The sequence below is a fragment of the Palaemon carinicauda genome, chromosome 5 (genome assembly GCF_036898095.1).
Source record: "Palaemon carinicauda isolate YSFRI2023 chromosome 5, ASM3689809v2, whole genome shotgun sequence".
Classification (NCBI taxonomy): domain Eukaryota; kingdom Metazoa; phylum Arthropoda; class Malacostraca; order Decapoda; family Palaemonidae; genus Palaemon; species Palaemon carinicauda.
Window position 1 is genome coordinate 189,120,930 of NC_090729.1, and position 13,437 is coordinate 189,134,366.

The window sequence follows — 13,437 nt, forward strand, 5'->3', positions numbered from 1 at the left end:
CGGACATAGTCTTTTTATAGTTTATATATGACATATTTGTTGTTGACGTTGTTAATAGTTTACATATGATATATCTCTTTTGACATTACTTTTTTTTAGAATGATTTATTGTTAATTTGTTCTCTTCAGTTATTTATTTCCTTATATCCTTTCCGCACTGAGCTATTTTTCCCTATTGGAGCCCCTGGGCTTATATTATTATTATTATTATTACTATCCAAGCTACAACCCTAGTTGGAAAAGCAAGATGCTACAAGCCCAGGGGCTCCAACAGGGAAAAATAGCCCAGTGAGGAAAGGAAATAAGGAAATAAATAAATGAAGAAAACAAATTAAAAATAAATCATTCTAAAATAAGAAACAACGTCAAAACAGACATGTCATATAATAAACTATCAACAACATCAAAATTATAGCATCTTGCTTTTCCAATTAGGGTTGTAGCTTGGATAGTAATAATAATAATAATAACAATAAAATCAGCAAGTCCCCCATGAACTAGATTCTCTATGACGCTATCTGTGTTGACGTCAAATTCAGCCACTAGATGGCAGCACGTGTCACACCAGTCAGTTCCACCTTACCGGAAACAAATAAAAAGAGCCAAAAAGCAGATGCTTCAAGTAAATTAATAATAATTAGACCTCACGGGACAGAAGGTAAGCATTCCTTATTACGAATTACATCTTAGGGGTGTATGCTAACCCGTACACCCTAAAAAATGTGCGGAGACGTGGTGTTAATGGTGTAAATGGGCCCGAAATAGGGTAGGGATATCTGCCATTTTGGCAGAGTGGGATGATGTCAACACAACAGGTCAAGATTACGTCAAAATTTTTTGGGGGTCATTTGGGGGGTCACCTTGTGGTCCTATAAATTGACAGGGTGCAAAATAGGTCTTTATATCCTTACATGAAATATAATCATCCTCACTCTATTAACAGTTATAGACTTAACGTTTTGTCTCACCTTAATACAGACCTGGACTCTTTAGGCCTAAATGATGTACGAATTTAATCATTTAATAATAATTTTGGTAAATAATTACATTGAAAATAAGTATATAAGTCATTATCAAAGCGTTTCTTTATCTAATCATAGATATAACACCTATAGGTATAGTTATCCTGACGTAATTTAGGCATTACCGTATTCGTAATACCTATTTCTTTAGGCCTAAATAATGTACGAATTTAATCATATAATAATAATTTTGGTAAATAATTACATTGAAAATAAGTATATAAGTTATTATGAAAGCTTTTCGTCATCTAATCATAGATATAACACTTCTATAGGTATAGTTATCTAGTTATCCTGACGTAATTTAGGTATTACCGCATTCCTAATACCTATTATTTATAGGCCTGTTTCTAAATTGATATTCTTCTAACTCTAATATATCATAGACATTTAAAATTTGATGTTTGAAAGCTTAGTAGCTCAATTAAGGTTTTGGGGATTGGCGGAAAATACCCGAAAGATGAGTGGGTGGTCCGGTGTGACGGTCTGAACGATCCCCCGGTCTCGGAATTCTCCTTGACATCGTATAATGGTTCTTTTTCCGCCATTAGCTCGCTCCATCATCATCAAGTACGGGGTGTTCGATGTCGAACGGCCGTGGCCCTCTGCACAAAACTTCTCCATTCCGTGGCCCTCTGCACAAAACTTCTCCATTCCGTGGCCCTCTGCACAAAACTTCTCCATTCCGTGGCCCTCTGCACGAAACTTTTCCATTCCGTGGCCCTCTGCACGAAACTTCTCCATTCCGTGGCCCTCTGCACGAAACTTCTCCATTCCGTGGCCCTCTGCACGAAACTTCTCCATTCCGTGGCCCTCTGCACGAAACTTCTCCATTCCGTGGCCCTCTGCACGAAACTTCTCCATTCCGTGGCCCTCTGCACGAAACTTCTCCATTCCGTGGCCCTCTGCACGAAACTTCTCCATTCCGTGGCCCTCTGCACGAAACTTCTCCATTCCGTGGCCCTCTGCACAAAACTTCTCCATTCCGTGGCCCTCTGCACAAAACTTCTCCATTCCGTGGCCCTCTGCACAAAACTTCTCCATTCATTCCGGTCTTGAGCCTTCCTTTCCAACTCCACCATCGTTAGCCCGCACATCTCCATGATATTGTCACTCAATCTAGTTTTAGGCCTTCCTCTCGTTCTTGTACCATAGACTGATCCAGTTAGTAGCGTTCTTTCCAGAGTATTGTGTTTCCGAACCTGGTGTCCAATAAAAGTTAGTTTTCTTTCATCCAAAATGTCAAGTAATCTTTTTTCGATATTGATCTTTTGTAGAACTTCCACGTTAGTCTTTTTCTCAATCCAGCTTATCCTAAGGACTCTTCTGTAACACCATAGTTCAAAACTTTCTAATCTTTTCCGCCATCAGCTCGCTTCGCTCGTATGAAAATAAAACATCAAGCTCGTATCTACTGGCAAGCGGTAATGTTGAGCTGCGCACGCTAACATTACAGGAAAATAAAACATCAACCTCGTATGCACTGGCAAACGGTAATGTTCGTGTATGCGCAGAATATCAAGTAGAATTCTGGCTTTTATTGTAGTGTATTACAGGGCAATGTAGACTAGGAAAAAAACTACTTTTTCTTATAGAAAAAATTATGCTCTCTTCGAAACTGACACTCGTTCCCGTCGCAAATGAATAGTTTCAGAAATATTTACTGACTTCTGAGACCGGGGGATCGTTCAGACCGTCACACCGGACAGGAACGAATAATTATTCATTAATTACTATTTTTGGATTTATTTTACATTAATACAATTTTTTTTACAATTTTTGGGGTTATGTATAATAGCGGCCACCTGTATTTATGATTACGGCTAACTTAGTATACGTCGGTGTAAAGGGGGTCGCAGAGGTCCGTTATCCCCCCTCCCCCCTTAGGTATGTACGTAAGGACAAGCCTTGTAGGTTACGTTAGGGTGAAAGTTTAGGTTAATTGATGTGCGTTTTTAATCCACGTGGCAGGAACTGGCTGCTGATATACAAAAGCTCCCAATTTTCGGAGCCTTTGTGGTTTCTTGGGACAGATCAGGTGTAACATTTCAAAAGTTATGACTGATAAAGAAATGCTCGATACTAAGAGATTGTGGAGCCTTTGTATATCAGCGGACAGTTCCAGCTAATGTAAATTTCTCCCCCTAACCTAATCTACAAACCGTGTCCTTGCATATCCCCCTCACACTGCCGTATTCTTAGTCAGCTGTAACCGTACATACAGGTGGCCGCTATCATACATACGCCCCAAAACTATAAATTGTTACATTAAAACAATATTTCTTACAGTTATAAAAACTGGAATATTGCTTTTATAGGTGTTTTGAACGTTTTTGATAATGATTTCTGGCGGAAATTCTTAGGGTTTCAGTTATGGTGGGTCGATTATCGTGTAATATTAATGAAACAGTCAAAACACTAGAGATTTTAGTCGCTAGGACTTTGGGACTTAGAGAAAACTTGACTTTCCACTCCATTTTCTATGGAATCGTTCGTAACAGTGTTCATCGTATTACAAATACCTCCATACTTAATTGATCTAACGATTTATTGGTTTATGTTCCACCATATGTGCTCTTTGCTCATGTTCAAACATTATCTCATTGCTCACATGCTCTGCCAAGCGGAACGTGTATCGCTACGCGCGTCAGTTGATTATCAGTTATACAAACTTCGAATTTGATAACCTCGGTTATTAGTTCCCAGCGATTCTTGGTTATGGGTTGAAACAAATGCAGTTCGTTAGAACAGGTACCGTATAAACTTTATTACTTGTCAAATATATTTTATTTATTAGGAAGTATATTTTGGTCATAAATATGGGGTAGTTTGTGGCGCTACGGGCAAGCGTCCTAATTTGCTTATTATCGCTGCGACTGTTATCTTGTATAGAATAAAAACGTTTGGAAATGGTCTACGGATCTTAAATATGTTGTGTAAGGGGGGTTCCGGGAGGGCAAAGCCCCCCTGGGTAAGGATACGGCTTTTAGCATAGGTTAGGTGGGTTTTTTAAGTTAGCTTCTCCCGCCAAAGTTGTTTTTAGAACGACGGCCACAGTTCAGAATATTCCCGTTTTCTACGGGATCTGGCCGTCACCCTACAAAGGCTCCGAAATATGATATAAAGCTAATTTTATAATTTACAAAGTATTAGGATTTAGTTTTTTTAGTTTTACCTTGCGAGGAGTGAAGTCACTTGGGAAGCAAACTCAGGGTTGAGATTTAGTCTTAAGGTAAGCTAAGAATGCGGCAGCCTAAGGGTGTTCACAGGCTAGTCCCCTCCCCCCCCCTCGGTTGGTAAGGATACAGTTCCTGTGTTAGGTTAGGTGTGGAGCCACAAGTTAGTGTAGTTCTCATTTTTGTTTCCCTTTTAAAATGTGGTTTTTCAATCGTAACTTGAAGTTTTGTACCCGGACTGTCCCAACGAACTACAAAGGCTCCTTTGTAGTTTGTTGGGACAGTCCGGGTACAAAATTTCAAAAGTTACAATTGAAAAACCACATTTTAAAAGGGGAAATCAAAACACCGTGGAGCCTATGTAGTTCGTTGGGACAGTCAGAGTACAAAACTTCAAAAGTTACAATTGAAAAACCACATTTTAAAAGCCAACTTTGATGTTTATACTTTAATTGTACTATTTTTGGCTGCCGAAACAGTTACAGCTAACTAAGGCTATTACTGTACACTGTATATAGTACAGTAACAATTTGTGACAGTTGAATATTCACTAAATACGATGAAACTTCAACATTGACAACCAACAAGTGTGGCAAGTTGCTGGACAACTCAGACACCGTTGTCATTAGCATACCAAGACCTCTTTTTACATCTTTTTATGTGTCATTTGTTGCATATGGTTATATCCGTGGTACGGGGGATACCTTCCCATGTCAAATAACCTGAATAAAGCTGTCAGAGAGAGTTCCCCATTGGCTGTTTACATATAGTATAACAGCTAATATAAGAGAGGGCCGTCAATTTATTTACAAATCTATATAGATGATTGTTTTGTTCCTATGTTTAAGCAAACCTTACAGCTTTTGAATAGGGAGATGTTTTTAGCTCAAGCTAAAACATTCTTTGAAATTGTTAACGAGGTATTTAAATACAGGTGGTAAGTGCGGGGGAAAAGTTCCGCCCCTCCACCTGTCGGAAGAACTCCACTTTTGTTTTTGACCACAACATGTATGGACGTACTGTTGTGTCCTTAGTCAAACTTTTTGTTTTATTTTTCTTTTAGAATTTGAATACTGGCTGTTGATTGCTTTGGTGATGAATGTGAAACAAGAGATTTTTACATGCCTGGGAAAGGGTGACATTGCAACCGATTTATGAGTAATCGAGCTGTAGATCCGCACACACATGTTATTACTAGGGGGCATGATTGTTTGCAATCATCTCCATTTGCCAAGTTTGCGTTGTGACGTCCTGTGCAGTGGTAAGAATATTCCTTGAAGGAGAGGATGAGAGGTAAGTCTTTTCTGGGTTCTGTCTTTGCAACATTGAAGACGACACCAAAGAAGTCTTTTGCTTCTTCTGTCTCCTCATTGAGTGTGCCTGCCACGCTGCCCTTGCACATACATCTTGGCTCAGTCCCCGGGGAATATGTGTCAGGAACAAGGATCTCTGAGAGGGATCTTGTTCATGGAGTCATATTGGCTCTCACCCATCAAGGCAGACTATTCAGCCTCTCTGGAGATTTTGGACTTCACAGTCCCTGGAATCCTCCCAACCAAGGGGGGTTCCCTAGCTTTCAGGAACTCCTCCGAGGCAGGCACATGACATCCTCGCTTTATTCATAGGCAAGTCCCAGAGTTGGAAAAATACGACTTCCATTCTGAAGAATTTGAAGTCAAAAGTGGTTGATGACCCCTTCTTTAACAGAGAATTCAGCAGGCGGTTGCTGCTGCTTAGGCTCCTACACCCAGGGAAGCTCATCTATGGGCTCGTTCCCCTATGAAGACGTACTATAGCAACTATGAACCACCCCTGACTCAGCCAGGTATGAACTGGGAGGTGGATGTATAACCCGATGACACTTTGTACTGGTCAGAAGATGTGCTGCCATCATTATCCAGCCCTAAAGCTTCGACTACTGAGCAGGACGAGTCAGATTCTGGTTTTCTCAAGGTCCTAGCCTGCGTTTGGACAGTCAATGGCCTTGGGGAACCTACTTACTCCACCCCAAAGGGGCGGGGCATGACCTTAGATCATGTCTCACCCCCAGACTCAAGAGGCCATGGTTAGAACTTTCTTGGTCTAAGTTGGTGGCTGTTTCGATTAGGCCTGACAGTGTGAGCCTCAGCCCAGGGCTTGCCTGTGGAGAAGTTAGCGGCACAACTAGTTGTGTACTTAACTGATGATGCTTCAGGAATGGAGAGGATATTGAAGACAGCCCTTTAAGCCTCTTCTTGGATGGACTGCTTATTGGCTTCATGGGTGACACCGAAGATCCGTCCAACAATGACAGGAAGCAGGTTTTCAAGAACATTGTCCTTTGGTGCCAGGGTGGTTGAGTTCTTGGCCCATAATACTGCCAACCAGTGGGCCAACTGGGTCTTGAAGAGATGGGATCCCATCGTCTCGAAGTTCCTGAAGCAAGTGCTAATGAGCGAGGTCCTACTGCTCCACAACACCCCTATCTCCAACTCGTCTTTGTTCCTAGTGGACAACGTTGAGAAATTAAGGAAGGCGAGCCAGGACTCTCTTCTCCTTAGGACCGTAACATCTTAGGCACCAGTTGGGCTAAAAACTTTGGCTGCACTCAGATAGAGACAAGAATTTAAAAGATCCTTCCAGGATGAGTACCCCTTCCAAACAAGCCTTTCAGGGAAAAGTTCCTCAAGGAGAGGGAGGTAGAGCAGCTAGATGTGGATAACATTCCTACTGGGGGTATTTCTTCCCGCAATTCCACGAGTTCAGGTATGCCAGAGACGCAGTGTTTAAGAGTTTCGACACTGAACCCTGGACCGTAAGTGACCTTTGGTCAGGGTATGTAGACCTGTTCGTCAGCTCTCCCCCCCTCCCCTGATTTGTCACCCAATAAGTCCATCGTCTTTCTTCGCCAAGGGAGCAGTGAATGACATCGCCCTTCCGGCAGAAGTCCAAATCATGTTAGAGAAGGGCGCCCCTATGAGATTGTAGAGGGGTCCCCAGGTTTTTTCAGTCTACTCTTTCTTGTAGAGAAGGCATCTGGTAGCTGGAGACCAGTCATAGACCTCTCAGCCTTGAACGAGTTTATTCTTCAGACTCCATTCAAGATGGAGTTCCTAGCCACGGTCAGACAGCCAATCGGGCCAGGGGACTTCATAATCACAGTGGACTTGACATGCGTACTACCAGATTCTGATCCATCCTGCACCAAGGAAGTACCTAATATTCTGTATGCACAAGATACACCAATTTCAAGTGCTTTGCTTCGGCCTGTCGTCAGTACCACAAGTGTTCATGAGTGTTCATTCTAGTTTCAGTATGGGCCCACACCAATGGCTTCTTTTTATTTTGTTATGGGGACAATTGGCTGATTCCTATACTGAGATAAGTTTCTCGGGGTTTGTTATGAACTGGGGATTGTAGTACAGTAAATCTCATGAAGTCATCCCTGCAGCCCGAACAAGACCTGGTATAGGCTATCTGAGAATGCATATCAACACCTAACAAGGAAAAATTTTTCCATTTCGGAGCAGAATTGAAAGATTCAAGTAAGGGACTTGGCTTTCTCTCTCGGAGTTTGCTGCTAGTCCAACGGTGGCAACGTCTGTTGGCACACCAGGTGCCCTTGGAATATTGGGGCCTAACGGTCGCTTCCCCACTCGGTCACTCCAGTGGCAACTGATGACCCTATGGTCTCAGTACAGGGAACTTCGGGAAATGTGTTCCGATTGGGTCAGAGCGCAAGAAAGACTTGAGTTGGTTGAGGCAAGACTCCAACCTTCACCAAGGTGTAGATTTTTTTATGCTCTTTACGGATGCAATAAAAGAAAAGAGTTGGGGGCCTAACCTGCATCAGCACATGGTCTCTGGGCTATGGTTCGATCCCAATCAGCAATGCCTTATAAACCTCCTGGAGTTGAAGGCGGGCTTTCTAGCCCTTATACAATTTGAAAAGTTATTGTTTTTGTAAAAGTACTGTATGGTTTGTTTGTTATGAAGCAATTTTATTTTAGAAAGTATAAAATAATCAACTAAAGTAGTTTTTCAAGCATGACTTGTGCAGAGTATATGCATAGTATCTTGGTTGATATGTAGTTACTGTTATAGAAATTTAATCTAATTTGAGGTTTTGCCAAATGTTTATTATACAAGGTACTGTAGTACAGTATGTTGTCTATTCCTTGTTCATGATAAATTGTATTTCCTTGAGGCTTTTTATTTTTAAGATATTGAGCTAATATGTTTTGCAAATTTTAATATAAATTCTAATGACATGATTTAAGTTTTGCGAATCAGAATGTAAGTAATATTTATTTCATCTTGCACAACTTGTTTAACAAATTAAACTGTCAACTAATATGCGTCTTTATCTCTCTCAGTCTCGGCAAGATGTCGAGCATAAAACAGGTGATAAATGATGCCGTGGAGAAAGGTAAGGAGGTATATGAAAAAGGTATGTAGACCCTCTCGTTTGGGACACCCGCAACCCACGCACATTTGTACCCCGCAGTTGTTACTATAGGTATGGTGATGACTCAGAATAACCTGTATGCTTCATCTCTCGATCACAGCAGTAGGTGCATTGTACGGTAAATAGAATTTCGATAGTGCAGTAATTCCATTTTTATACATTACAAATTTACGATGAAAGGTAAAACCTAGAAAATACCCTTTGTGTTTTAAGTACTGAAGCGTACTGTGTAAAATATCTAAGTGGTTTAATTTAAAAAACACTGTGTTCTTTTGTAATGTGAAGATTTTTTTTTTTTCTTAAAGTCACGAAGGGGAAAGGTCTGTAAAATTGATGATTGTTGAAGAGGTATAAGAGTTTTGGGTTTAAAGGAGTGTTAGGAATCACTGTTATATGTTCGTAGAATTTTTCTCATTTCCTCTGAATATTTATTTATGGTTACTTTTAAGATTAATAACTTCCGAAAGGTAGTGTTTTTCTTATAGAAAACAGAAAGTTTGTACTGTAAATTTATTTTCGGGCTGTCATTGTTTACATTTTTATGGGTTGTCATTTATGTCCTTCTAGGCTACTTAGTGTGACCCCCTACTCTTTATGTTTTCATGATTCTTGTAGATGTTTGGACTTCGAATATGAGAATATTTTCATTGCTAGTGATCAATAATATATGAATACATTATCAAAATGTTAAGTGAATTTATTCCGTAAAGAACTTAAGGTTGGTTGGAGAAAATAACTTTACGCCGTGTTGGTAAGCTATGCTCACCTTTTAACCCTTTTACCCCCAAAGGACGTACTGGTACGTTTCACAAAACTCATTCCTTTACCCCCATGGACGTACCGGTACGTCCTTGCAAAAAAATGCCATAAAATTTTTTTTTTCATATTTTTTATAATTTTTTGAGAAAATTCAGGCATTTTCCAAGAGAATGAGACCAACCTGACCTCTCTATGACAAAAATTAAGGCTGTTTGAGCAATTTAAAAAAAATATACTGCAAAATGTGCTGGGAAAAAAATAACCCTTGGGGGTTAAGGGTTGGAAATTTCCAAATAGCCTGGGGGTAAAAGGGTTAAAAGTGAAAACTCAATTACAATACAGTGTATGAGAGTTTTAAAGTTGGCTTTTTTGAGAAGTTATTTGGTGAGGAGGGATTATCTATGCCCATTATGAACAAAGACTGAATTAGTGTGTGTTTTTGGAATGAGGATTTTCTCTAGAAGTGGCTGTCTTGTGGTAGTTCTGTCCTAATTTGTTAAAGATTGCTTTTGTATTAGGCAATATGTATTGTTCATTCATGGGTACAAGAAGCCTTATACAATACAGTAGTGTACTATCTTTTATGGTATTTCTTTTGGGGGATGGAAGTTTTTTTTAAATTTTTATTTTGAAAAATGTTTTGGAATTATATTTTATAGGGGTGTTTGATTAGGATTTGTCATTTTTTATAAGTTGTCTTCATCTGTTAGTTTTTAATTATTGCTCTGAATTTCGCTTTTGTATTGTTCAATAGCTACATTGCCCATTAAATAGATTCTAAATTCATAATTCTGAGATATCTTGGGTGTGTTTGTTTCTACAAGTATTCACTCCTTTCGTCCTTTTAAGTAAGGAATGTCTCAAATGAAGCTGGACAAGATTTTGAATTGGTTAATGACAGATTGTGAGCATAGGCAAATAACTCCCATTAATCAGAGACACTTCACTTTTGTCTAAGGTCATAAAGAAAAGAGGCGTACTGTTGTCCTATCCAAGGCTGTTTAATATTCTACTTGCACTTTTCAGTTTGAATGGTTGATTGTTACTTTTGCGTGAATCACAGAAGTGAAACAGGAGTTTTGTAAGAGGTCATGAAGAGTGGACTCTGCAATTGGTAATGACTTCGCAGTCTTTCCCACGTGCCAAGCGCACATCTTGGCCTCCATTTCAAGCGGTGTGTTTGTTGAAGAGGAAAAGGAAAGCTTAGTCTTTTTTGGCTTCATCCCTAGCAATACCCATAACAATGCCTAAGAGACTTTGTAGCACTTTGGTCTCCTTGATTTCACTGATCGTTGATGCCTCTGGGTAAAGTGTATGCCCCTGGCTCAGTCTCCTGAAGTATGTTTCAGGAGCAGGGAGAACTTTTCTTTACATCGGCAAGTGTTTCGGGATTTGGGGAAGTGTAGAGTTCAACCAGTGATTGCTGCACACCCGCTTGCACTGGAAGCTCTACTATAGTTGCGCTTTCTGCTGACAATTAATTTTACCTAGGAAGGCGTGGCCTGCCTTAATTCGTGAAGGTAGGCAGTTTGTGTCATTCTTAAGGGAGCTAGTAGTTATGGCTACTTCACCCCTAGAGTCTCCATTGCTAGGAATTCCAATGTTGACCCTAGTGAGATCAATAGTGATCCCAGTGCTAGTGACCCCAGTGTTGATTCCTATAGTGCGTCCAAATCCTGAAAAGGCTGCCGAGCCAAAGATGGCTCCTGTACATTGAGAGTTGTCCCGACATCTTTGCTTAGCGGAATGGATCACTGGGAATTTGTCTTCTAGCCACGAGGCTAAACAGAAACCACCCAGTGTTTTGTTCTGCAGCTTCAGACCTGTGTTCAGTCTTTGAGGAGACTTTCCAATACCCATTGGATCACCGTGATTCCTATGCCTCTCCCAGGATGACCCTGATGGTTTCCAGATGGCCACAAGCTGAGTGGTATCCTGATGTTTGTACTTTTTGTCAATGTTATGGGAGAACTATCCTCATAGAAGATACTTCTTTGTCAGCTGCACTTTCAGTAGTACCGCCACGTTTAGAAACTATCCAGCATTGCCTCAAAACTAAAGGCTTTTTGCAAGTGACTAAACTGAAGATGATGTATTGTAGAAGAGGTACTTCTCTGGTCAGAGCATATCTAGTACATATTGTGGACTTCCACGTCTATCTTCACCTAGAGAAGCCATTCTTGAGCACAATCTTCCAGCTGGTGGGCATAGACACCTCCTCCTCATGGGACTTTGTCTATTCCTGAACTTCGAGTATTCTTGCCCACCCCATGACCTCAGGTTTCCAAAGTGGGCTGTGACCCATGTTCTCAAGTCTCTTGGGTGTAGCCTTCTAAAAGTTCGTCAGAAAGAAGCATTACTTTCGGCTGTCCTTTTGCTAGCCTTAGGATTTGAGAAGAGAGTAGACAAGATGGACAGGCTTTCTTATGCAATAACTTACGCTGAGCGTTGGAAGAGGTGTCAAAAACATGGTATCTTCCTGGCTTTGTGAGATGAGCAATAGAACACTTTGTCTCAACCCTTGAGGGGATCAAGGTACCAGCTCAGACGAAAGCTCACACAGTCTGGTATTGGTCCCACTTTGGCTTCCCAAAAGAATCTACAAGCCAGGCAGGTGATAAAGGCAGTAGTTTGGAAATTATAATGCCTTTCATCACCTTTTGTTTTAGGGATTATACCCACAAGTCCGACATTTGTTCTTAGCCATGGGGTGTCTGTTCAAGTAGTAGTTTAGCTAGCCTAGCTCTCACATGGGACAGAAAGCCTCTAGTCTATGGTAATGTGCCGATATAAGTCTTGATGAAGGGTAAACTGATGGATTTTCTGCTTTTTCTTTCCTTCTTCTCACTTGGAGATGAAGCATTTTATGTCAGATCTGACATTGATGCAGTTAGTACACTTCTGATCAGAGTACTTATTACACTTTGTAATTTAGTAGTTCTCTTTCATCCTCCCTTGATCAGGGGAAGGAAGGTGAAATGAATACTAAGCCCATTGGTCATCTTACACCAGTTATTTCATACTAGACTGCATCTTTCCTTTGGAAAAGGAAGATTCTGTCATTGACCAAGTGCCAGGTAAGTACAAAACCAAGTACAGGCCAGGATCAGTATACTTATCCCTAGGGCCCATTGGAGGTTGCTGGAATCGTCTCTCTTGCTGCTCCCATACGGTACCAGGGAGACTAGCAGAGTCCATGGATGAAAAGAATCGACCAGTTCGGTTCAAAAGGAACTTCCTCGTACCAGTGAGTTGAGTTTCCCTATTTTAAGTTACGAAAGGTTTTTATGTGTGTCCATCCATATACCAAAGGCACTTCCCCCAATTTTGGGGGGTAGCCGACATCAACAAAGAAACAAAAAAAAAAAAGGGGGACCTCTACTCTCTACGTTCCTCCAGCCTAACCAGGGACTCAGCCGAGTTCAGCTGGTACTGCTAGGGTGTCACAGCCCAACCTCCCACATTTTCCACCACAGATGAAGCTTCATACTGCTGAATCCCCTACTGCTGCTACCTCCGCGGTCATCTAAGGCACCGGAGGAAGCAGCATGTATGTAGGAACAATTAAATTTTGAAAGCAAATTATATTTTAAAGTTAAACTTCCCACCTCAACCACTCCCCTCAGTTCTGAGCCGAAGGTCAAGGGTGAAGTGTCTTTGACAGGAAAGTGTGGGGGAGCCACTCGCCCGCACTCATTACCTGGCATTAACTACCTCAAAGGCCATTCCCGTTCTGTGGAAGACATTCCTTATTTTTAAAGGATTCTGGTTTATACAGCTAGGAAAAATTAAAATTACCTTTAAGATTTTTTTATGTAGATTAATTTGTAACAGAATTGAGAGTAGTGCAGAAATCTTACAATTTCCAGAATTTGTACCATGTAAGCACAATATTTATCTGTTCCTCGTGATGGAAAATGGTATGAATAGCTAGAAAAAATGAAGATTACTTTTAGAATTTCTTATTTGTTCCGTAACTGAAATACAAACCTACGCTATTTATTTAAGGGTATTACTTTCTGGGAAGCTGAAA

General features: G+C 40.7%; 1 protein-coding gene across 2 annotated transcripts in view; it reads left to right on the forward strand.

Annotated features, from left to right (window-relative positions):
- The first annotated feature begins 562 nt into the window (after positions 1-562).
- AP-1gamma (adaptor protein complex 1, gamma subunit) overlaps positions 563-13,437 on the forward strand; it is an 81,324-nt gene continuing 68,449 nt past the window's right edge. Inside the window, exons 1-2 of one of the 2 annotated variants that reach the window (XM_068374466.1) lie at positions 563-658; positions 8,554-8,627. In XM_068374466.1, the coding sequence (XP_068230567.1) occupies positions 8,564-8,627 (64 nt within the window). In that variant the 5' untranslated portion in view covers positions 563-658; positions 8,554-8,563. The remainder of the gene's footprint in view (positions 659-8,553; positions 8,628-13,437) is intronic. The other variant, XM_068374467.1, reaches the window with a different exon arrangement.